Below are 26,761 nucleotides of genomic sequence, written 5' to 3'. Positions count from 1 at the left end.
TTGAAGCAGCAGACATTAGCAGGTTGGCAGCAACGAAGTAAGAGAGCAAATTTGACATGTTTAAGATCAAATTCAGGTTCAGATTATTTTAGTTTCAGTTCAAATTTACTCTATATTGGATAATAATAACTTTCTAAAATTATTATTGGTTGAAGCCCTAAGCATCATTAATGTTATGCAATACTCATGGATTAATTTTAAAACAATTTATTATGAGCAGTTACTATTTTCAGAAAAGAAAAAGAAAATACCCAAATTTAAATGGAGAGTTAATGGACTACAGTCAAATACCGAAAATCTGCGAACCTGAAATCCGTGTTGCCGCTCAAAATATAAACATTTAGTTTATAGGTTCCGGAAACTGCAACATGGAGTACGAAATATCGAAGAATAAATACTTACTGGATAATGATGTCATAATTACCGAATAATAATGAATTATAACAGAAATACCAAATTATTGACATCATGATAAAAGTTTTTTCCCTCCAATCTGCATTGAGACAAAAAAGCAGACAATTAACTCAACTCTTCTTTCAAGTTCACACTTCACGTTGTACTTTCTGAGCTTTATTATTTCACGAGATTGTTTAATGATGTCATTTTTCTTAAACTGGATATTTTGTGAATAAATTAAGAATGTTTTTAATTTCAGCACTTTTTAATACAATGACAGATAAGAAACGCCCTCGTGATTTTACTACTTGCAACGTTGAAAAACTTAAACACGTTTCATCGATGGTAATGAAAAAGTGGAAATTCTGCTAAAGATAGAGGTAGGTGCTACTGCTCAGTTTATAGCAGAATCGTATGGAATTGCCACACAGACTGTGTATGATACAGCAGCAGTGATTCTAACACTGGAATCCGAAACCAGAAATCTTTACATGACGTGAAATCGGCAAACCTCGATGTACGAGTGGTTCGGGCAGTGGTGGAGTGGTGGGGTACCTATTTCAGGACTACTCCTGAGAGAAAAGGGGAAGCAAGATTCATGCTGATTTAAAAATAGAGGAGCATAATGTAAATGAATATAATATAATCAGTTTATATATGTAATAATAATTTAATGCATATAATTAATTACTGTATTAATGTATATAATAATTTAACTAAATGTAAATTAAATGTATTTATTTTGCACTTTTAGTCTGAATATCATCTTTTCTGTCCTGAAATCTGCACAACCTCTGTTCCCAAGCATTGCGGATTTCTGTACTTCTACTGTATTGCAAATCAAAGTTAGAATTTTGGTCTATACATTTTTAACATACATACATACATACACACACACTATTAATGAATTTTAACCAAGTTAAGTACAATAATAAAATTACGTTGCTTTTAGTTTAAGTCTTTCTGCTATGTCCAAAATTGTATCAGTCATCATATTTTATGGTCTGATTAATGAAATGGCAAGTATGACACATGTGCCACAGATCTAACCTCTCTTAAAGTTTGTAAGATACAAAATTTTATGTATTTTTTTCAATCCTGTGTTTATAAAATATGAAATTAAGAGCAGGAATAAAATTTTAAAACTGGATTTTTCTTGTCTTTCAAAAACCAGGCATGGAGCTGTTGTCTAACACTTTTGCTAGTGAGTAATATCATTTATTTTCTGGGTACATTTTACAATTTTCAAAATAAGAATGGCACATTTCTGTTCTGATGGGAGGGAAAAAACAAACCAAAATTATTTCTTCCATGATGCAAAGAATCTGAATTTTGTAATTTCATATTTTATCCACATACTAAATTATTAAATTTAAAAACAAGTGAATTTATTTTGCCTTATTTAATTGATTAAGTACAAATTTTTGTTGTTATAATGAACAAAAATTGTTTAGGATTTTATCTTTTTTTAAGTTTACTTGAAAAAAATAAGACATTGGTTAAAACATATAAATTTATATTTTTATACACAGTGTAAGCTGAAACCATGAAAACAAAATGTACAAAAATGTGAAATATATTTTTGTGTAAAAAACTTAAAATTGAAAAATATTGAATTATTGGATTATTTTATATAACAGTTTTTATAATTTGCATTCATTATACCTACCATACTCAAAAAATACAGGTCACTCTGAAAGTGGTACTGTCCCAATTTTATAAATTAATTTTTGATGATCATATTTGAAATATATTTTTGTTTAAACATCTTTAAATGAAAAAATATTGAATTATTCAAAAAATTAGAGAAGGTCACTTCTGAAAGTGATACTGTCCAAATCTTATAATTTTATAAATTAATCTTTGATGGTCATATTTTTGCTCCCAATATAAATCCAACATCTAAAATTCCCACTGCATTTTAGGTGTTATTATAATTTGCAACTGATTAACATGGACTTAACAAAAGTGTATAACTAAAGAAAGAATCGGTAAGAGAAAAGTACATACCAGCCATTTATCTCTGGCATAAAGGACTGTATCAAGCATGGATTCATAAAACAAGCAATAGCCCATCCATTCTGAAATAATAATATCTACTTTTCCTTTATGTGGAAGTTCAACTTCTTCAACTTTTCCTTTTATGATTGTAATAGCTAAAGAAAGAAAGACAGCAATGTAGATATAAAACAGAAATAAACATGTAAATTATGACACTTAAGTGTACATATGTACCAATTTCTTCTCACTTAATGAAAGTAAAGTGTTCCTGGGAAACTTTTAATAAGCCAAAATGGTATTAAAGCAAAGAAGCAGTTACCAGTAATTTATATCAAAAAAGCCTTTATGAATACCTACATCTTCCAAAAATAAAAAAATAATCAAATCATACCAAGCATACCTTAAATGAAAGAAAGAATCCTAGCATAAAACCATAAATCACACAAACAGAAAAAAAAAAAAAGAGAAAGATAACGTATTTTCAGTTTCCAAAACTGGAAAAGAAAAAAAAGTCGTGATTGTAAAGCTTATGCATTAAACAATCAAAGATTCGTTAGTGAAAGATGCATGCCTACTGAATATAAAGGGAGGCAAGGAAAACATCTGATACTTTACTATCAATTACATCCACTAGATTACTATATATACAGTTTTTATGTTTGCTAAAGCTTTAAATAAGTGGGAAGACTGTGCTAGACTTAATGTTTGCATGCTAAGCATACTCAGAACTAGCACACCACCATACAACTCACAAGTAGTCAAAACTTCTTGCAAAGTAGTCTAAATTCACAGGTTATAATATAATCAGGTAGACTTTATAAAAATGCACCACAAAAGAAGTGCTTTCCTCCCCCCCCCAAAAAAAGCAAATTTCAGCAGTAAATGTTTCTAATTCACTAAGCAATATCAGAAGTACAAAGTCCGAAATCTGGACGTCCATTATCCGGAATGATCTAAAATCCAGACCTCAAAACAACCAACATTTTTTCTGGTAGCTTTGCGCATGCGCATTTAATCCCCCCCCCTCAGATACATCGTTGATCTGACACCAACCTGGCGAATCATTATTTATTATTCTTTCATCACTGCATGTTTATCAAAACATGACAACTTGAGTAATGACTCATGTAGCGATGCCTAAATAATTTTTTTATGTTAGTAATTGAATAATAAAGCAGTATGGTAATCTTTTATGTTGACAATACACTTGCCAATGATTACAGATTTAAGTTAAATGCACTAAAAAGTGTTGATTGAGGAAAAATTTACCAAACATTTTCTTTTTCTTTAAAAAATTCTTTTTTTACCAAAAATGCTGTTGATAATACTCATAGACCCAAAGATTACATTTACGACTATTTGAATAAGGAATAACTTAATTTGTTATTCGCATAAATCCAGAACCAACGCTAAGGCTCGTATGGTCGCACCGAGTCGCAGAATTTAGGACCCACAGAAACTGCATCAGGCAGTAAGATATCTAGCGTCAGCCCTCAATAAGGCTTAAGTATAATAAATACATAAACTAGTACAAATCAGGCTTAATTGTCTCCGTGCACAATATAAGCAAGATAAAATTTAAAGGAACTCTTTGTCATTAGTGGCCAAGCTCATGATGCATCATAGCCAAATACGTATAGTGAAGGGTAGCTAAATTTGGTCATGACAGCTGCTAATTTTAAACGTTTTCGGATATCGCAAAACAAAGGAGAAATTTTCCAATTAATGGATTAAAGAAATGTGGAGAAGCTGTAATAAATGAAGATGATATAAAAGTTTTTCATTGTAATGACAATGCTTCTCAATCATCAATCAATTAATGAATGGCGAAATTTGTATTATGGTTCTAGATCCAGAAAATACCGCTACCGATAGTTGAGAAAGTGATAGAGAAGTTACTGAAAATGAGAAAATTTCAATTCCCAAATTAGCCGGAATTATCGAAACCACAGTTACAGGACTTCAACAATGTAACTAAACAAGAGATTTGGTCTGTCTACAGAATTAAAGAGAAAGTATTAGCACAAAAAACAAACCAACTCAAACAACTTGCATTGAAAGAAATGTTTAATAAGGTAAACAAATAAATATTAGGCTTTTTTTTTTTTTTTTGTCAATTTTGATACCCTTTAGATCATAAATACTTCATTAGTTCATAAATCATGATTTCGTATTTTTAATTTCATAATTTCTACATGCCATCTTACTAGATTTAAAATGATGATCTAATATCCGGAAAAATCCCAAATCCGGATTCGCCCAAGTCCCGATGAGTCTGGATTTCGGACTTTGTACTATATAACACAAATGACAGATGATACACAATTACAGACAATCACATGCATTCTTACAGTAAAACAAGCTTGTAAAAAATATATTTTGAGAACCATAAGAGAAAATAAATCTATACTACTGTGCTATATTCATCCATACCATATGTTTATATAGTCTATTTCCAAGGTGAATTTTATGATTGATAGTATTTATGTTTTAATATTCACATTATAGATAACCACGTTAGCATTAGGAGATAAAGTGGGAAAAGGTTCTTTTCATAGAGAACTCGAAAATATTTTCAGCAGTTCGGCATCTTTCATTATAAACTGAGTATAGATGAATCAATAGACCCCTTTTACGGCCAGGTAATCGGCTAAAATGTTAACATAAATTGCTATTTATTATTGTACAATTATTTTATAAATTCCTTCTTATCAACTATGTAACTTTGTTTTAATTTACTGAGAAAGCTTTTTTCCTGTGGAAGCTTTATCTCTTCTCCTAAGAAACTTTGGTGAAGTTGCTTTGTTATTCTAAGGTAGGTTGTAGCCTGCCTATTTTTCTGCTTAATCAATGTTATTTCCAAATAACGTTTAAAAATTCAGTTACTAATAGCAAAAAATTGCGGACAAAAATATCGTTTTTAATTTAAATGTTGTTTATTATGTAAAAAAAGCTGTTTCCCGCCAGTGTTCCATCTCTGGAACATGTTATAAATCTTTATTTTTTATTTAAATTTTTTCCCCCATAATTCTTATATTTGAGTTTTAAATTGATTTTTCATTACAAAATGTATATTACCTTCGCATCATAGTATGGTGTTTAAAAGATTAAAGGAAACTAACTGCTTTTACATCATATTGGGAAGACTCAAATTTACAAATATTCCTCATTCCTTCTTGCCCTTGCAAATCATTATGTGAATATGCAGTTACAGCTTTTAAAGGTGAAAAAAAACACATGTCTGTATTGCTATCAGCACGCTATGATTTGTGCTTATTTTTTACTATGATATTTTTAATGCAATGTTTTTAAACTGAGAAATGTTTCAACCTTCTCTACGATGTTTGTACAACGACATTTACACCTTGCATTGTTTTTTCTGTGACATTTTCATCTATGATGCCTTCAGCCGACAAAAGACATCATGCATTTAACACTGATACTCAAACTACTACAGCTCATCTCAATATTAGCACAGGAGATGAGTGCATAATTATTTCAATGCACATTTTTTGGGTTTATCTTTATACTTGTTTACATTTCAATCACTGCCACTGCTTTGCATATCTTGCATGCTAACAATTACAAATCAGGCTTAATTGTCTCCGTGCACAATAGAAGCAAGATAAAATTTAAAGGAACTCTTTGTCGTTAGTCGCCAAGCTCATGATGCATAGCCAAATACGTATAGTGAAGGATAGCTAAATTTGGTCATGACAGCTGCTAATTTTAAATGTTTTCGGATATCGCAAAACAAAGGAGAAATTTTCCAATTAATGGATTTTTGATTGTTGAGTTTAAACTTTTTATAACAGATGTGTATACATTTTATAGTAACAAATAATGAAATACCTTAGAAGATGTATATATTTTATGAATTCAAGAGTTATTTATATTTGTAAATTACTGTAATTTGTATATTAGATCTTTTAAATTGCTCTAAAGCTCAAAAAAAAGTTCAGTGTATTTACTCCAAAATCTCATATAAACAAAACTACACAATTCAAAGGTACTCCTAATTGTACCCTTCAGAACATGTTTTAATAGCAGTTAACAATTCTTCAGAAAAAATAACAAGGTTTCCTGAAGCAAATTATTCCATCTAATCACTATTGCAAATTCAAGAAACAAAGAAATACAAACACAAAATAAATGTCAATATGCTAAAATATAACAGACTGATGACATCCATGGTTAGTTGATTATTTTAGTTTATTGGTTGATTATTTTGATAACCACACCCACTTTTTCATTTGCATTGTCTTATATTTTGAAATCTACAGTACTGTCAGTGACAGTCTGTCTCTTTTATACCATCTGATATCCATTTCAGACATATATGTGCTGATCTAACCAAAAATCAATTTTCAGTTAAAACAACAAAAAGTATTAATGCTTCAAAAAAAGTTACAATAAAAATCAGATGACTTCTGAATAAATAAAAAAAAAGAATAATACGAATGTGAACGGTTTCAGATTTTAACAGTTGTCCAAAAGGGTTTGTTTGTTAAGGTTTTTTACATTCTTGCTGAGCTTGCAATCTACCAGTCTGCTATTACATTCACTCTTACTAACCATCTTTTTCCCTTTTAAGCTTTATTTTTAAGATCACATTCTTTGCACTAACGCAATATACATTTCAACAACAAAATTACAAAAATTTGTGTAGAAATTACATTGTGTTGGGCAAATGTTTCACCCCCCCCCCCAAGTCTTCTTTCAGTTCATCATAAATGTTCAGTTTTCTTACTGGCTTTACAAAACTTTTTTTGTCATTTTATTAATAACATTTTGTTTGTTTACTTTATTATTAAATATCACGTTCTTGGCACTTATGCCACACAAAATTCAATTCAACAGCAAAATCACAAAATATTTAAAAACATATCTTTAGGATTTCTGATGGGCAGTCTTATGCACTATAGATAATCCCCCCAATACACTGTTGTCACTGCTTGCTTTGAAATCACCGAGTTTGTTAATCAAAAATGTGTTGAAGTTTTACAAAATATGAAACAGATAATAAAACAAATTCCAAATTTGTGCTTACAGATGCCAAAGTTCGGGTGGAGGACTATACTATTAAAAATCTCACGGCTCTAAGTACTGTTGTTTTTTCACACAGCAAGAAACATGCTACATTTAATTTCTTTTAATATAATACAGGCAAAAAATATTTGGTGGCAAAAATGTGAAAAGTGGTACATCCTTTACAGTGATTCTGTGCAAAATGCCGTAACTAATATCCCATTCTAATTCCTTTTGGTCTAAAATTTCGAATATTTTGATACATATTTCAGAGGATATATCTAACATGAAAAAGAAAGGGAAGAATCTGAACATATGAATTTTATTTAAAATCATTTACAGCAGAGTTCCTCCCCGCTTTAGACTGCCTTTGTTTACATTTGATAATAACATGCAAAAAAAACAAGAAATTTTTTTTTTAAAAAATTTAAAACATTACTTTGAGACTAAGGGATACTGTTTCATATACAAATTACCTTTTTTAAAAATTCTGAGATTAATGTTACTTAACCGCTTGCCTGATTATCCCGAGTTATCTCGGGTTCGTACATATTGCAGTTAATTATTATCCCGAGAAAACTCGGGCGAAGCAGAATTTGTTAGTATGATTTCTTTTATCACGATTTTACTCGGTCTGGAGGAAATGAAAGGAAATATTTAGCTTTGATTGGCAGTTTGCCAAATTTTGTTGGTTGCGTGGTTCTTTTGGAGGGACTGGTTGCGTATTTCCCTATTGTTTAGTATACGTTGGCTTGTGGATTAGTAATGTATAAAGAAAGATGCATGCGTTGGAAAAAAATAAAATAATGGCGATGATGGAAGACAGCGAAAGCGATGACTTTTCAGATAGTGATTATAAAGAGGTGGGGGGGGGGAATCAAATCCAACGAGATAGTGTACTCTGTGCTCCCGTGAAAGAGATTCCAGCGGTAAGCCAGTAAGAAAAGAGACCAGATACCAGTGTAGAATGTCAGGTATCACTCTGTGTTGTCCCTTGTTTCAAAAACAATCATACAAAGATTAATATTTAACTATTTTCGTTTGCTCGATATAACTCGGGATAGTAAACTAATATTAAAAATAAATGCTTTTACGCCTTCAAAAAATTAAAAATTCAACTTAAAACCTACATACTTTGATTTGTTTCATTTTGTTGTATTTAATAATAAAATAAAAAAATGTGATGATTTTTTGCAATTTTTTTCAAAAAAATTTGTAAGGGAAGCGGTTAAAAGATATTACTGTTAATTAAATGATATCAAAACAATATGCTTTAAAAACCTGTTATGCAGTTAAAGAAGCATTACTACACAAACATTTAATTAGCTGGCATTAACATTTAATATGAAGCAGTTGTGCTTTAACAAGACATTCAGAATTTAAATTTACTAAATACCAGTACTAAATCTTTATTCAAATAAAGTTTTATATTTACTATCATCCAGGTGGTTGTCTTTGACAATCTGTTCAGCATGTTCTACAATACTTGAGCATTCAATCTAAAAGTAAAATAAAATCATGGTTAAATATCAGGTTATACTTTCAGCAAAACCCCATAAACTGACTTTTCTGCATACAACTGCACATATATATGCATGTTAAATAAATAGCAGGTAACTAATGAAACTCGGCTATTTGAAAGACTTAAATTAAGAAAAAGACACAAGTACAGTAAAAGTTCAACTATCTGGAAATCTTGGGATGTGCTGAAAGCTGAATATGTGAAAATTCCAGATAGTTAAGCATATAAAAAAAAAAAAAAAAAATTGCATTTCCTCGGTAGTGATGAGTCGGTACTACTGAACTGGGTATTTTGTAACGAGTACTTAGTTGTAACGGGTACTGAAAATCAGTACATCCAAGTACCCGTTACTTCAATACCGAAATCGGTACTTTTCGGTATTTGTTACTTCTGTACCGAAACAGGTACTTTTCGGTATTCGTTACTTCTGTACCAAAACGGGCACTTTTCGGTATTCGTTACTTCTGTACCGAAACAGGTGCTTTTCGGTATTCGCTACTTTGTAACGAAAATATGCGTCTCTTCTCGGTATTTCGGTATTCATTACTGGAGGATCGATGAGGGTTCAGCTCACGTCGGTTTTGGTAGTAGTATCTGGTTGTATTTGCGAAACGATGATATGCGCTCCTTGTGTCCATGAATGACCTTGAAATAGGGCATGGAATGGCAAACGTGAAAGGGGGGAACTTCCGTTCGTCACGGAGACTAGAGTTTGAGGTAGTATAATTAATTGCCTTTGTGTGCACGGGAGGACGAGTGTGAAATAGTGGAAGTTTTTCGAAAGGCCATTCGTTGTGTGGGGGGGATCCTCTGGAGCTTATCTGAGGGGGGGGACTATCGAATAGAACACCGGAAATTATCCGGACATGTTTATGTAAACATACATGTCCCTCCCTTTTTTTCTTTGCATTTTTTGCTCTTTCATGCCTGATTAATAGAATTATTAGGCAATATTGCACTTACCCTTTTCACAGCGTAGTGCTGATTTTAGAATTTGCAGCTGGAGTGAACAGCGGAAGTCGTTAATAGAATTTTTTTATGCTTATCTGACGATGCTGATGACCATCTCCCAACTTCGTCACTTTCCCACAAGATTCATTCTTGTCTCGTACTGGTGAGTATCGGTACATTATAGAATTGCTTAGTCTCTATCAGTTTCTTACGCCTCAGGGAAAAAAAAAAAAAAGCGAATTACAAATTGTCTAGTGAGAAAAGGAAATTCAGCTTGGTTTGGCAGCACTTTTCCAATACTAATGAAAACGAAAAAGTTATGTGTGACATTTGTAAAGACCTTTTATCCATCAAAGGTAGTTCAACAGGAAATTTAAAAAAACATTTACAAAGGAAGCATCCTTGTGTAAATCTGCACGAAAAACGCACTTTGCCGAATCAAGATATTGATGATATATTGATGCCGCTCCAGCCCGTTCTGTCGTCACTAGCCCTGCAGATGGTGGGCAACCATAAACATCCCAGCAGACTACACAACTTATGGTAGACAACAGTGCTTGTGATATTGTTGGTGTATTTTCACAAAAATCCCAGTCCAGCATAATTCAGTTTGTCCAGAGAAATACGATGGATGTACATAAAAAAAATAATCGATCCCGCACTGATCAAAATGGTATATAAGGATTTACAACCAATAAGTATTGTAGAAAATGAGGAATTCCGAGAATACTCAAAGGCTTTGAATCCAACCTATTCCTTACCTTCACGGAAAACGATTTCTAAATCCTTGCTTCCTGCTGCTTATGAAGAAAAAAAGAATAGTTTAAAAAACGTTCTTAGTGCTGTACAAAATATCTGTTTGACTGTAGACTGTTGGAGCAACCAAACAGCTGAAAGTTACATGGCCGTGATAGGCCATTTTATTGACGAACACATGCAAAGGAAAACGGTACTGATTGACTGCTCAATTTTTGATGAACGTCATTCAGCCAAAAATATTGCAGAAACTATCATACACATTTGCCAACCATATTTTCAGATGGAAAAAGTGTCTTTAATAGTGACTGACAATGCCAAAAATATGATTAACATTGTCGACAGCGAACTAAAGTTAAAACGTTTAGGATGCATTGCACACTCTCTCAATTTGGCTGTCACAAATTCTCTAAACGAGGTTAACGACCTTCTAACGAAAATTAGGGACATTGTGATAGTTTACAGGAGAAGTAATATCGCTGCAAAAAATCTGCGAAAATATCTGTGCTCTAGTGAGGAGAGAAAAGACTTAAAAGTCATCTTAGATGTGAAGACTCATTGGAACAGCACGTTTTATATGGTAAAACATTTCCTTGAACTGAAATACCCATAATACATCTGAAGCTTGCCAAAACTGCTTGTCAGAATTTGGTGTAATATTTCAAAATGTGAAAAGAAAGATAAAAAAATTTACTGCTGGTTTACATATGAATTTGCATGCTCGTTCTCCAGTATTCTGTATTTACAGATTTTTCTGAATACACTTAACTATTACCTACTACTATATTTTTCAGCAAGAACTTTAATTTTTTCCTTATTTTTCAGCCAAAAGATATCTATTTAAAAATAATCCAAAAGAAAATTTTTAAAGCTAGGTGTTTCATTTTCAACTTGGTTTTTTTTTAACCTTCCATGAAGATATTCATTAAATTTTTATTCTGATAGCAGCAATATCTATTACTAATTATCTTTAATATAACTGTGCATTCTAGACTCAAGCCTGGGCCTGCGAGCAACTAGTAAAATATGTGAACACAACACTAGTTATATTTTAGAATATGACATGCAGCATTTTTAATTTTGCAACTGTTACCACCAATTCGTAATCTGTATAGTTGCAAGAATGACTCCCTCTCTATGGTAACTGACAGTGAAATTCATTTGGCTTCTTCAGGGCTCATACACATATTTCTGCACATGGAAATTAAGTACTCTTAAGGAAGGACCTATCAGCAAATGAAAACTTGATAAATTCAATTAAAATATTATCTATGCATGAACTTCACTTTATAATACCAGTCTAAGAATAAAATAGATCCGTAAAGAGGATGCATCCCTATTAAACATACTTTAATAAACATAATAATAAAACAAATTTGAGAATAAAATCAAATTTATGAAATTTATCGTAGCATTAAATACTTTACACTCATAATATATGGAAATATTTTTAAGAAGATTAGTGACACTTTATTTACATTTTATTAAGAGTTAACCTTATGGTGATTTTTTCTTTTATGTCTCCCTTTGTCACAAACTTACTGAATCTAAAGGTTTAGTAAATAGGTAGATTTTATGTCAAACAGCATATATTAAAATGAGAAGTAAAATTATAATCAGCATAATTTCTAACAGAAGACTGGCTTTTGTCACCGCTGCTGCTTGCCTAGAGACAGCCTTACTGATCAGAACAAATCTGACAGCATGATGTAGACATAGTTGTCAAGACGCAGTTAGTGTTGTAGCTTCACATACAGTTCCTGGAGTAAGTTTTACATTTTTGTGCTATAGCTTGTGACATGGTAAGAATTAAGGCAATAACTCGCTTTAATATGCAGAGATAACTTTTAAGGGTGAGCAGTTAGTTAGAAATAATTAAATTAGGCAGTTAGATATTCTTAGTCCTTATAGGTTTAAATGGCCATTATTTAATTTTATTTATTTTTTAAAAAAGCACTATTAAAATCACAAAGTGATAACTTTTCAGTTAAAAATGCGAGTAATTTATGACATTGATTCTTAAAAGATATTAGGATAATTACACAATGTGTGTTTTTAATTTGAAGCCTTCCCAGATATTTTGACCAAGTTGTATCAATTTCCTTCTCTTTAAGCATCTTTTCTAACAATCAGAAATTTGTTTCAATTTGCAAACCAATGTTCCATTAGTTTCTGTATGTTTTATCTCCCAACTTGTCAATCTCTCAATAGTGTACCTATGAGGTTTTACTTAATCTGGCAAATAGTTCAAAACCCCTGATAGACATGAAACAAATTATCACTATGCCTGAAAGTAACTACTAAATCATAAAAGTTTAAATAAACCTCTAATTAAAAAATAATTTAAAACATAAAACATAAAGGTATTTATGCTAATAAACCTGACTACAACTTGTTGTTATGTTAATTAAACAGGAACAGTCAAATTCAAACTAAAAAATATGGATTAATAGTCAAAGACTACACAATTTACTTTTAACATAAGCTTGCTCAGTAACTCTCATTGCTGTAACAAATTCAAATATCGGCAGCAATGCAAAGACGAATAATAAAAAATTATCGGAGCCAGCAGGAACTAATGCAATGTGGAAGCAGAGCCCAGAAACACACTCTATCTAGCAATCCAAATACCTCAGTTTCAAATCTAATAAATTGATTCGCATTCTGGTGCGGAATGGAAAATTCTTCAATATGTTTTCTCTTCATTTTAGAATTTTGGGGTTTAATTAATGATTTCCGCTATTCTAAAAAACTAAATGCATTTCGAATGTACAGAAAAAGATGCTAATTTTATTTTTTTAATAATATGAATATTAAGAATAAATTCAAACTGATATATGGTAATGGCCACTAACAGAGCCAGTGAGACAGAATTTTTAGAATTTAGTGACACATCAAGCAACAAAATCTAGAAATGGTAAAACTTTTAGAATTTAGGACAGGCACTAGGCAGCAGAATTTAGGATCTGCAGAGATTGCATCAGCTGGGAAAATGCCTAGCATCAGCCCTGTGTATGATGCATTGAGACATACAAAATGATTCTTCTAACATTGTTAATTTTCTTTATTAATAGAAAAATCCCTTTCTGTAAATGCCTGTCTATGCGATTAGATTAAAAACATTTTTGATATTTTCCATGTTTGTGTCTAGTAAAAAGTACCATTATGTGTTAATACCATGAAAACCTTTTTCATTTTGTAACATTTTCTAGATCTTCTAGAATCGTGTTTCTATAAATCTTGCCTTCAAATCCTTATAAACTTTCCAAGTTGCAAGGTCTAAAATCCTTAAAGAAAAATTACTCCTACCGATTCTGCAGCAGCAAAAAAGCCAAAAATATTTTTTAAAAAAAAAAATTTTTTTTAAAGTCATAGTAAAACAAAGTAAAATTCACTTTACAGAGAAAACCTGATGTATATTCTGAGACAATCACATGGGGAAAAACTCTTACCATGAAAAATTTTAAAAGAAAACATTTTTAATTAAATTTATAGCTATTTTGCTTTTGCAAGAACTGTTTCATAAACTGTGCTTTATAACATTTATTACCTTATTTATTTTTCAGATTCAAAATACTGTATAATATAATAGACAGTGAAAAATAAAAATATTCTACTTTAATGTCATTTCTTAAATATAATTTCAATAGATCACCATTATTTTAATTAAATTTATCCATGTTATAATGTTTTAAAAAAAATCTGGCAAAAATCGTCAAAATATTGCCATATCTCCGAATTGAAAATTTTCCATAGAAACTGATCTTAAAATCACCAAAATATTGATAAGTCATCAAATTTAAAATTGTTTAATAAAAGAATTCACATTCCCAAAATTTCAAAATGCTTATTTTTCACTTCTTGCCCAGAAACTCGAGTATTCCATCGTTTATATTAAAAATAGGAACAAATTATAACCCATGATAAGATATGATAGAAAGATAAGCATACATGTCAGTGAATCATCAAAAATATTCCTCCAAAATGCTGATTCACACTTAAAATGGTATTTCTAAAAACAAACAGAAATTTCAGAATATTAAAATCAAGGACCTTTTGCCAATTTTGGATGATAATAAGGACTTTTACAGACCAAAAATCGATTCCAAAAAACAGGACTTTTAAGGATTCTTAAGGACCATACGAACCTAGCTTCTTGTCTTTTTCACATATTAAAATCATTACATATAATTATTTTATAATCTTTTCTTATTAAAAACTCAAATATATTATCAAACTCTTCAAACACAGTCAAATTAAATGAATTACAGTTACTTATATGTTACTTATATATTTATGAAGCTAAGGACTTATTATAAGGCCTCTGATAATATTTTACTCAGACAATATTTTTACTTATTTAAAAGTAAAATTATTAGAAAATATTATTTGCAAGAAAATTTTTCTTAAATAATTATTACATACTCCATAAACTTTAGCAGCACCAGCTTTTGCAGCAAACATGCATAAAATTCCAGTTCCACAGCCAATATCCAACACAGTTTTTCCACGAAACAAATGTTTGTTGTGGTACATGGCATTTCTGTAAGTCATAGTTCGAACTTCATCTTTTAACATTTCCTGCCAAAATTAAATGCATAATTTATAGCAAATCTGCATAAACTTCTTAAAATATGTATAGATATTTAAAATGATAATACTTTTTAGTCACTTTTACTTAGCCATAATGTATAGTCATCATACGTTACATTAACATAAAAATATTTACCATCAATTATGGTAAAACAGTTACTCGGTACATACATAAAATTATGAAAGTTTTATTTTCTATTCAGCAATATGTATAATAAATGTTATTCAAACTTTCTAGAACTACATATTCACATTTAATATCCAATTATAATCGAAGCATTTTGTGTTTAATACAATCATTTAAACGTTAAATCTGTATAAAAAGAAAAATTATGTTATCTGCCAAGGTAATCAAAATCGGTAAGTTTTGAAGAGATCTTTCAAAAGAATTAAAAATAAATAAAAAATAAAATTGAACTAAATACAACAGAGGTTCAACAATTTAATTAACAGAGGTTGTTAATACAGTCAAAAGTCGTTAATCCGGACTCGTCGGGACTTCGGTGATTCCGGATTATAGATCATCAGTTTAAATCTGGCAAGATGGCATGCAGAAATTATAACATTAAAAATATGAAACCATAATTTATGAAATAAAGAACAATTATGATCTAAAGGGTATCAAAATTTACATAAAAAAGCTTAATATTTATTTGTTTACTTTACTTTCTTCGCTATCGGAAGCGAATTATAATGATGAGGAATTTGATTTAAATCATATCAAAGACGGAGTACATCGAGATGAAATACTACATTTAGTAAGGAATTATAAGCCAAATAAAATAAAAACATCTGCCCTGAAGATAAGGATAGTGCTGACAGATCAACTTTCAATTCATTGCGTGCCGCGGCGTCCCCCCCCCCGCCGTTAAGCAGTGTGAAATTGATAAACAGATTTCGGAATGGTTAGATAAACAAATGATATGCTTTTATCCATTTTTTGCAGCAATTCCACTTTTTGTTTAATGGACTTCCAAACATACTTTCGCTTTGCAGATCCTTTACATATTAGTAAATATTTATCGGAAATTCTATTTGACATAATCGAAAGTTCAAGCTTACTTTTATAAATTATATTTATAAATTAAATTAATTTGAAAATTAAGGAACAACGCAATCTGCAGCATTAACTGAATTATATAATTTTAGCTTAGCTTATACCGCCCGTTATACATTAAACGTGCATGCATAAACGTATTTTGAGCATGCATACACACATATTCGCAGCCGTAAAGGTCTTACGCGCATGCGTAAACGCGACGCATGCGCAGAAAGTTTGTAGCTTTGAGGTCCGGATTATGGGTGTCTGAATTAACGACTTTTGATTGTATTAATATACTTCTGAGAAATGTAATCAGCAGTTCAATATAAAAAAATTAAGGCTCTTATACGCGCCCTAAGATCACCAAATGTGGTGATACGTGTTCTGCGCTGGTTTTTAGAACGATTGTGTGTTATAAGGCAACCCTTTTGACGTTGAAAACTCTTTTGCTGGAGTGGTTTAATTGCTCGTTGGTTGGTGTAGTGCATGTTTTTAATTGGCAGTGCAGTTGGAGCATGTTGGAGTTTTAATTGGCAGCCATGTTGAAGATTTTCAACATGGCTGATAATTAAATGACTTTGCTAATCAACAAGTAATGGTAACTATTTTAATATATGCATTAAAAAGTTTAAAATGTATAAGCACTAGAACAACTTAATTAATATATTTCTAACGAGGTAATATACAATTTCAAACTATTATACACAGTGGTCCAATGCATTTACCTACCAAAAAAAAAAATCTGAAAATTACAACTTTATATATGCAGCATGTATTGATTTAAACACAGTACATCTAAATATGTAAATTAGACTATTTGGATATGACATAAGACAAGATGGCTATCTGTATAAAGGAAAGGATGCCTTTATGAAAGATTTTATACCTAAATACATTGAAAATATCATGAAAATAAATAAAATGATTATACTTTTTATTGCACATAAGAAAGAAACAACATATCTCACATTTCTTAAATCTTTTTTCACAGCCCAATGTTCTAAACAATTTTTTCAAGTATTCACAGAGCCGTGCCTAGGTATTTTTTCACCTTAGGCAAAGATGTAAATGTGCACCTCTATCTGTGTCTGTATACTTTTAGTATAAAGATAACTACAGTACAAAGTCCAAAATCCGGATGTCCTTTATCCAAAATGATTTAAATCCGGACCTCAAAAGCACCAACAAAGTTTTTCTCGTAGGCTATATGCATACGCATTTCATGCCCCCCTACTTGCATAATAAAACATCTGGAGAGTCCCGATTCTTAACTTTGACACTACATAAAATACCTTGTTATTGAAAGAACAATCATTTTAGCATAAAACAATCAGTAATTTTGCTCCGTTGCTGCGTATCTGCTCAGCACACATCTCAAACCAAAACATTCCACATAGATACATCGTTGATCTGACACCAACCTGACGAATTATTATTTATTATAACTTTTCCTTTATCACCGCACGCTTAAACATATGACAACTTGAGTAATGTCTCATGTAGCGAAGCCTAAATTGTAATTGATACCAAAGGTAATTGAATACCAAAGGAGTATGGTGACCTTTTATGTTGACATAATGATTGACGATGATTACAGATTTAAGCTAAATGCGCTAAAATATGTTGAGGAGGAAAAATTTAACAAAAATTTTCCCTCTGCTTAAAATATATTTTGTTAATAATACTCATAGACTCAAAGATTACATTTAAGGCTACTTGAATTACGAATAACTGATTTGTTATTCACATAAACCCAGAACCAGCACCAGGGCTCGTAAGGCAGCACCGGGTCGCAGAATTTAGGACCTACAGAGACTGCATCAGGAAGTAAGATATCTAGTACCGGCCCTCAATAAGGCTTAAGTATATGTGGGAATTTATTTATTCAGAACTCTGATAAGCCTTAAGCATGTGCAAGAAATAGACATAAGTATAATAAATAACTAAACTAATACAATTCAAGCTTACTTGCTTCAGTGCGCGTTTGAAGAAAGATAAAATTTAATGGAACAACTTGTCGTTAGACACCAAGACTCGATGATGAATAGCCAAATATGCATAGTGAAAAATAGTTAAATTTTATGACAAATTAAAAAAATTTTCGGATATCGCACAACAAAAGTGAAATTTTCCAATTAATGGATTTTTATACAGAAATGTGCAGAAGCAATAATAAATGAAGATGATATAAAAGAAGTCTTTCATTGTGATGACAATGCTTCTCAATATCAATCCAATTATGAATAGTGAAATCTGTAGTATGGTTCTACATCCAGAAAATACCGCTACCAATAATGAAGAAAATGACAGAGAAGATACTGAAACCGAAAAAATTTCGATTGACAAGTTAGTGGGAATTCTCGACACAGCAGTTACAGGACTTCCACAATGTAACTAACTAAACAAGAGATTATGTCTGTCTACAGAATTAAAGAAAAAGTATTAGCACAAAAAATGAAGCAACTTAATCAACTTACATTGAAAGAAATGTTTAATAAGGGAAACAAATAAATATTAAGCTTTTTTTTTTTTTTTTTTTTTTTTTTTTTTGTAAATTTTGATACCATTTAGACCATAAATACTTCATTATTTTGCAAATAGCAGTTTCATATTTTTAATTTTATAATTTCTGCATTCTATCTTATTACATTTAAAGTGATGATCTAATATCCGGAAAAATCCGAAATCCGGAATCGCCGAAGTCCCGGCGAGTCCGAATTTTGGACTTTATAATGTATATTAAATCATGCCATAACCTAATGTAAAAAAAAAAAAAAAAAAAATTATAATTTTTAAATGAAAATGCTAAAAGTACCTTTTTGATAAACAGCAAATAAAAGTGAAATAAAATGAATAGTACTACAATTAATATAAAAGTATTACATTAATATCCAAGCTTTTTTTAATTTAGTTTCTCTTATTTTTAACGAATAAAATCAATATTTTTTTCAAAATTCACTAACAAATAACAGTGAAATAAAATGAATAGTACTACAATTAATATAAAAGTATTACATTAATATCAAAGCTTTTTTTTTATTTAGTTTCTTTTATTTTTAACAAATAAAATCAACAAAAATTTTTTTTCAAAATTCACTTAATATTTAAACAATATTGTACACAGAAAATAGTGATGTTTGAAAGTTTTTTGGAGGGACAAGGTAAGATTTTGCATACATTTCTTATTTTAGTTTTTTTTTTTTTTTTTTTTTTTTTTTTTTTTTTTAACTTTTTTTCATATATCTCAGTAACTGGTAACCTAAAGAATATGTAACTTCTGATTAACTTCCGATGTAAAAAATGACTGAATAACACTATTCCTAAATTATTTTTGAAAGGTCCGATTTTGCTTTAGGCATCAGAATTACTGGAATATCGTTGATTTATAAAAACAGATATTTCTTATGGAGAATATCTGTAGCATTTATATCATTTGGATATTTAGGAACTAAGTTCTTTTATAAAATATTTAAATCCAATGATATTAATTTTTCATTGGTTAGAGAGTTGAAACCAGAGGCTATTTCATCATTTAATTTTTGACATCTCCATTTTAATTATAAAATGCAATATCTTTTACTTCTATTAAGAAAATATTTTAGCTTATCTACAACCTCAGTACAACTTTATTCTCAACACAAACAGCAGCAATAAATGGGATGGAGTTATTCTTTCACAGAGAAACTGATGACAGGGGCATATTATTGCCTTTTTTTAGTAAAAGCCTCAATAAAGGCAGAGGTAAACTACTTTCTCACGAGAAAAAACTGCTTGTCTTTATTATTACTGCTGATCTTCCACTGCTTTGTTATTACTGCTGATCTACTACTGTCTCTGTGGATGGAAATTCACATTACCTCATTAAGATGAGTGATTAATCTCAAAATTCCACTTAAATGGCTAGATGGATAGATACAATGACTACAGGAATATGACATGGAAATTTGGCAGTACAATGGAGCTTCATATGGAAATACTAATACACTTTTGAAATACACTACTGTACAGAAAAAATGCAAACACCATTTAAAAACAGAAAAAATATTGCTTCTAAGTCCCACGATTCAGAAAAATTAATACAAACTCCATAACATCACAGACTTATCCGTGGAGCAGCAAAGAACTGAGAAAGAATCAAATGGAAGATCTGGAATTGAGATTATTACTGGAATTAATAGAAACTGGAAATAAAATAATTTTAAAAAAAACTCAGCTAGCAAGAAATGGTGCCCTCTTTAATCTAACAATAAAACATTCTAGGATTTCTTATACTTGAAAGATGGGTTTCTCTACAGCAAATGAGAAGTTGATGGCGGAAAGAGTTGCAACTCATCTTACAAAGATCTTACACCCCTAGTTCTGTCAGAGCTTCATAGTAACTCTATTGGAAAGCATTTTGATGCAGAGAGGGGCTTCATAAAATTTGCAAATTTTCCTTCTGGGACAAGGTCAAAGCAGATACAGAAAAGGGGTATAAATCTTATGATATGTGGAACTTGAAAAGGTCAGCAAACACATACATGACAAAGATTTTAATGTTACAGTGTAGACTCAGAATACTCTAATTCTCGGTCCTTTACTTAAAAACACTATGAAAAATGAGCATATCTTAGTCGTCATGGTCTACTTTAGTAAAGACTCTCAAAAAGCTTATGCCATCTCTGATCAAGAAGCTTCAATAGTCTCATAACTTCAAATAAAAATTCCTTTTCATGATTTGGAATGCCTCTTCTTATTCACTTTGACCAAGGAACAAATTTCACATCAGCCATATTTAAAGGACTGCGTAGATTTCTTGGTATGAAAAAGACTCAAACCACTTCTTCACCTGACGGCATGTTGGAGAAATTCAATCAAACAATAGTGGACCATCTTTCTCTATTCATATGCCAGAGACAGCACGGCTGGAACCCAAAATTGGCATTTCTGATAGTGTAAAAGAGTGTCATTGATGAAAACACTGAATTTTCTTCATCACAAATAATTTTGGGGCTGTGAACTTTCTCCTGTTGCACCTCTGGACAACTGCCAAATATATCTTCTTCAGCTCAACAGTACCCGGAAAATCAACAGTGGTGTTTAGAATGCACTAATCAGTCACTAAGGAACGAATCAACGCAGTGACTGCAAGGATAAAGATGGGATATGATACCAAGTCGATAGTGTAAAAATTAAAAGAAGGTCATAAAGTCTAGCTGTAGCCACATTTTAGTTAAAAAAATAAGCACCTATAAGTACTTTTCAAGCACATTTTAAGGAAAAAATAAGCACCTGTCTAATTACATTATACACATCTGCATAACCTTAAATTAATATTTATTAAGAGAGTGAGCACTACCTCAACCATGGAAAACAAGTAACTCTTTTTTAAAAAAATTTTAAATGACAGTTCAATTTACAGAATTAGTTTACAATGAGAGAAAAAAAAAACTATGCAGAACTAAACTATAATACAAGATTTAATGATGAAATTTCAGTTCAAAATATAGAAAATAAATAATAATAAGCCATATTAATTGTATTCGTTTGGCACCTAATAATAAATACAATTTAATTTTCACTCATATTAATATTTAAATAATTTAACTTAAATCAATATTCTGAACATTTTCTAAATTTTCATTGCATAACAGTTTTCTCTTAACATATATTCCAAGCAAAGTAATTTAAGTAAAAAAGAGGCACGTTTCTGAAATCAGAAGACGGGAAATTGCATCAAAACGGGAATTGCAAAAAAATCATCCTTTAACAGTAAAAGCTTAACTAACCCACATACTCGAAAATTGTCGAATATTCCATATAGTAACTGGAAAAAGAGGAGTGGGGGAGATTGTAGCCGTTCTTTAGATTTCTCGTCTAAATAAATGATTTTGGCATTTCGATATGTGCATCACATAAAAATAGACCAACGGAACTGATAAATATTCTGCTTAGAAAGCACAGTAAAATTCTTTTAAGTGTTCATAAACAAATCTCAGACCGATCATCAAAATTATCTCTGGAAAATACCGCAAACGTTATTCCGCAAAACGTGCAGGGTAATTCTTCCACGATATTAGGCAATCGGAATCAACAGCCACCATTCAGAGAATAAAGAACTAAATAAAGGAAAAGAAAGAGACTTACTAATCTGGGGTGTTTCTGATTCTAATTTTCAACAGACTGTGTTAAATTTTCGGAATAGAATCAATCTTCGCTTAGGTTGGGTAGACCCAAAAACTTTTAGTCTTATTCAATTCAGATTGGACAGTGACAAAAAAAAAAGTCCGCTGCTTCAATATTAGAGATTTTGCGGAGAAAGGGGAAAACCTCCCAAGTTAATATATTGGAAAATATATATATATATATATATATATATATATATATATATATTGACTATTCGATTACTTTCCTTTTATTTAAGCCATTCCGAATATTATTCCTTAGAAAGCTAATCTGTGTAAAAACACACCCATTTTTTTGGGGGGGAAGTTTATCTATACTTCACCAGTTACTGCAACTATATTATTATAAATATTCATGCATATGCTCATAATGTAAGCATAACGATCATAATAAACAAGAATATGAACTGACCACACGGAACGAGAATGCAAATTATTAAAATCTTGATAGAAATTCAAACGTGTGTAGTATTTGTGTAGGAGGAAAAAAATACCGAATGTACTGGAATTTTCTTCCATTTTCGCAATTCTTTGACCAATAGAACGACATGTACCTGTCTGTACTCTCGCGCGCACCATAGGTTACGTTAATGCAGAGAAAGGGGGGAAAAAGCAATTTCTGGGAGTATGATTCACCATCTGACGTTGCATATAAGGAAGAAAAGTTGTTTATTTAATTTTGGCTTTGGTACAGGGAAAAAATGTGCGTTCATTAAAAAAAAGGATTAAAAAAAGCACTAAAAGCAAAAAATAAGAACTAAAAACATAAATATAAGGGCTTTAAAGAAAAAGTAAGTACCTATAAGGGCCTTTATATTTTATTTTCAAATATAAGGACATATAAGCACTTGTAAGGTGTAGAAGCCCAAGCACTATTCCACTGTTAATATGACTTGAGCTGCACAAATCCTGAGAGGAACCCTCCTATGTGATCATGAAACTGAATGACCAAATGATGCTGACTTAATGAACTTCTTCTACTCAACCTAAAGAAGAGCTTTATGATAGATATGACCTCACTATGGCAATGAAGATTTGTTGCCCATTGTCTTGGGGATTGCACTGCTAATATGTGCAACACAATGAAGGAGGGGGTGATGCTGTAAAATTCTGTAAATATTTAAATTCAGTTGATTGCACTGTTATTTTTATATATTGCTGTAATGTACATTATTTTATTTAGTGATTTATTTATTTGTGTCATTTTAGTGTGATAATATTATCACACTAAAATATTATACTTATTTTATGTGCAATTGAATTTGTCACGACATATTTTGTATTTAAGTGTTACTTCTTCGTAGAACTATAGATCTTTCAATTCTGAGTCCAAAAATGTTTAAATTGCAAAAATAGCTCAAATAGAATACGAGATATAGGCAGAAACACACTTTACAAGGATTTACAAATGTTTCCAAGTTGGCAACTTTCTAGATTTGAGAAACGTTTTGAAGCTGACTGATTTTTGTCAAGGCTTCCGAGCCTATGCAACATTATATAAATGTGTTTATATGATGTATACACACATTCAGAATGCCATGTACAAAAATTAAGGAGTGACAGGGAACACATTTACATATAAAGGCAGAGCCAGAAATGGATAAGTGGCAGACACACACATCAGTACTCCTGAGTTTATCTACACCTGAGACTTCAGCATTAAAGCTTGTTATACCTTAAGAATGCTGCTTAATAAATGCTGAGTTGACGGACATAATGCATGTCCATCTAATGGATGAGCCTCTGTAAAAATGTAATGAGAAAAATACCCAATCACACAAAAACCACACCAAATATTATTGCATTTTCATCAGAACCTATATAAACATAGATCTTTCACAGTTAAGATGAAAGATATTAGGTGGCAGAAAGAGGATGTATTGCATGCTGTGGACAGAAATCCAAGAATAAGCATATTTATATTTTGCACTGCACCCGGAGCATCTTGAAGCAGTTTATGGGACACTATGCACCTTACATTCATTTCATCTGTAATGCATTATGCTACTGTAAAAGAGAAATATCCACAACATGGGACATTTGTGCAGTGGTTTCTACAACAAAAGAAGGACGACCTAAAATCCACTCACTATGTTCTGTTTATAGGCGAAATGTCCTTTCACCATTAACCCCTTAATTGCCGTGGAAAACGTACAAGATTCATTTCCAAGTACCATGGTTTTTCACACAGGCTCGCATAGTTATGCAATGTATTAGGGGAAAAATAAGTGCAAGTTTTACTTTCTAAAAACTGTTTACTTTCACAAAATAATAAATAAAATAAAAAAATGAATGCACAAAATTTAATGTTTACAGTAAAAGTATAATAAAAATGATGTTTTTATAATAAAAAAGATCCCTAAAAATGGAGTTTCGATCAATTTATTTTTAGACCAGTAAAATGTAATATCAGGTTTCAATGTTATACCTTGTGAAATCAGTATGCCTAAAAAAACACAAACAGTCAAAAGTCTTTAATCCGGACTCGTTGGGACTTTGGCGATTCCGGATTATCGGTTTTTCCGGATTATAGATCATCAGTTTAAATCTGGTAAGATGGCATGCAGAAATTATAAAATTAAAAATATGAAACTGTAATTTATGAAATAAAGAGCAATTATGATCTAAAGGGTATCAAAGTTTACAAAAAAAAAAAAAAAAAAAAAAAAGCTTAATATTTATCTGTTTACTTTAGTAAACATTTCTTTCAATGTGCCCATAGGTAGAGCATACATTATGCATAGTCAAAATTAGAAAATTGCGACCAGAAAACTATTTGATGTGTAATCATGATATTTATAATGACAAGGAATTTAATTTAAATCATATCAAAGACGGAGTACATCGAGATAAAATACTACATTTAGTAAGGAATTATAAGCGGAATAAAATAAAAACATGCGCCCTGAAGATAAGGATAGTGCTGACCGATCAACTTCCAGTTCATTGCGCGACGCGACGTTCCATACGAAGCATTCCATACATCCATGGTAACAATAGGTCATTATGTCGGGCATACTTTGCCAGTTTCAGAGCTTCTTCACATGTTGAAACAAAACTGTTGCCAAAGAAGTTGGTCAAGTCCTTTAGACGAAGAAAATTCCTTCTTCCAAATATAACACTTAGCATCACCAATGTAGCAGAACTTTTCGCTGGTAATAATTTGAGGAGATCTTGAGCATTCCAAAAGATTCTGCCTTGATCAATATAGCCTCGAACAGAATACAAATCGTTGAATTTAAAGAGGAACAGCATCATGGCGCTCTCTTAGACAGCAAGAGACGAAATAAATTAGCTTTAGCGCAGTCCTCTTTTTATAAGTAATGCAATTAACATGTCAGCATTCATTTTTAATAACTTTTAGTACAGATTGAAGAAGTATTATTTTTGGTACTATTCGGTTTTGAGGGCCTTAAAAAATCGCCAAACTATTGTTGATGCCAGTGCTGCCAAAAATAATGACAGCAAGCCTAACAAAGCAAGAAAGAAAGTATAATAGTAAATAACCATCTATGATTGATGTTTTAATTTAGATAAAAGGTTAATTTCATATAATACTTTTTTATTATTATAATTTATATAAAAAAGGCTATACATGACTAAATGGAAGCATAAGAGTAAATAACTATTTCAGATCATACTAGGATTCTAAACTAATGAGCGGGCTGTGCAAAAGAACTAATTTATTGATGGTAATTAACTACACTCAGATCTAATAAATGCTCTGGCATGTTGCTTAGCCGAATCCAAACGGCCAAGTGAGAGTTTCTCTCCATATCCAATAGGTGGGGCTGTGTTCTAACTTAACACAGATCATTACTATAATTTATATAAAAATTGCTAAACATAACTGAATGGATGCCTGCATTGCTATTTCGCTACATCTCGTCGGTTATTCAAACACAATTTTCCATAATGAATGATGCCTTTTCTTTGAAAAAATTCTCAGTAAAGTGCAGAATCGCCCACTTATCTGTTTACCGCTTTTTACAAGGGTAAAAACAATTGGATTTTTGCCAATTTTCTTTTACTTTTTAAGTGAAAATACGTCGATGTGTACACAGATAAAGTCAAGGGTGTGGGCAGTGCCACTTTTGTGCAATTCTCGGAATTTTTTTTGGAGTGAAAATAGGTCGATGTGTACATGGATACCGAGTATGTGCAATTCTTAAAAATGCGTCAAGCAGTGGGTGATTCTGCACTTAACCAAAATTTTACTGCAGATTTTTCGTCATGGGCAATTCCCAAATTGTTAAATCCATAGGATATCAAAAAGGAATTTAAAATCAAAAATAATTTAAAAATTAA

At 31.1% G+C, this 26,761-nt stretch overlaps 1 protein-coding gene across 2 annotated transcripts in view; it reads right to left on the bottom strand.

The window, feature by feature from the left end:
• Positions 1-26,761, bottom strand: part of LOC118199939 (protein arginine N-methyltransferase 1-like) — an 87,771-nt gene that overhangs the window by 42,814 nt on the left and 18,196 nt on the right. For both annotated transcript variants that reach the window (XM_085822444.1, XM_085822445.1), the window contains exons 3-5: positions 15,080-15,235; positions 8,861-8,924; positions 2,407-2,552 (exon numbers count right to left, since the gene is read on the bottom strand). In XM_085822444.1, the coding sequence (XP_085678570.1) occupies positions 2,407-2,552; positions 8,861-8,924; positions 15,080-15,235 (366 nt within the window). The remainder of the gene's footprint in view (positions 1-2,406; positions 2,553-8,860; positions 8,925-15,079; positions 15,236-26,761) is intronic.

This window comes from Stegodyphus dumicola, chromosome 8 (genome assembly GCF_044657685.1).
Source record: "Stegodyphus dumicola isolate Sdum_Otavi_A_Nest chromosome 8, ASM4465768v1".
Classification (NCBI taxonomy): domain Eukaryota; kingdom Metazoa; phylum Arthropoda; class Arachnida; order Araneae; family Eresidae; genus Stegodyphus; species Stegodyphus dumicola.
Note: the sequence above shows the minus strand (reverse complement) of the source record. Positions and strands in the feature narration are given on the sequence as shown.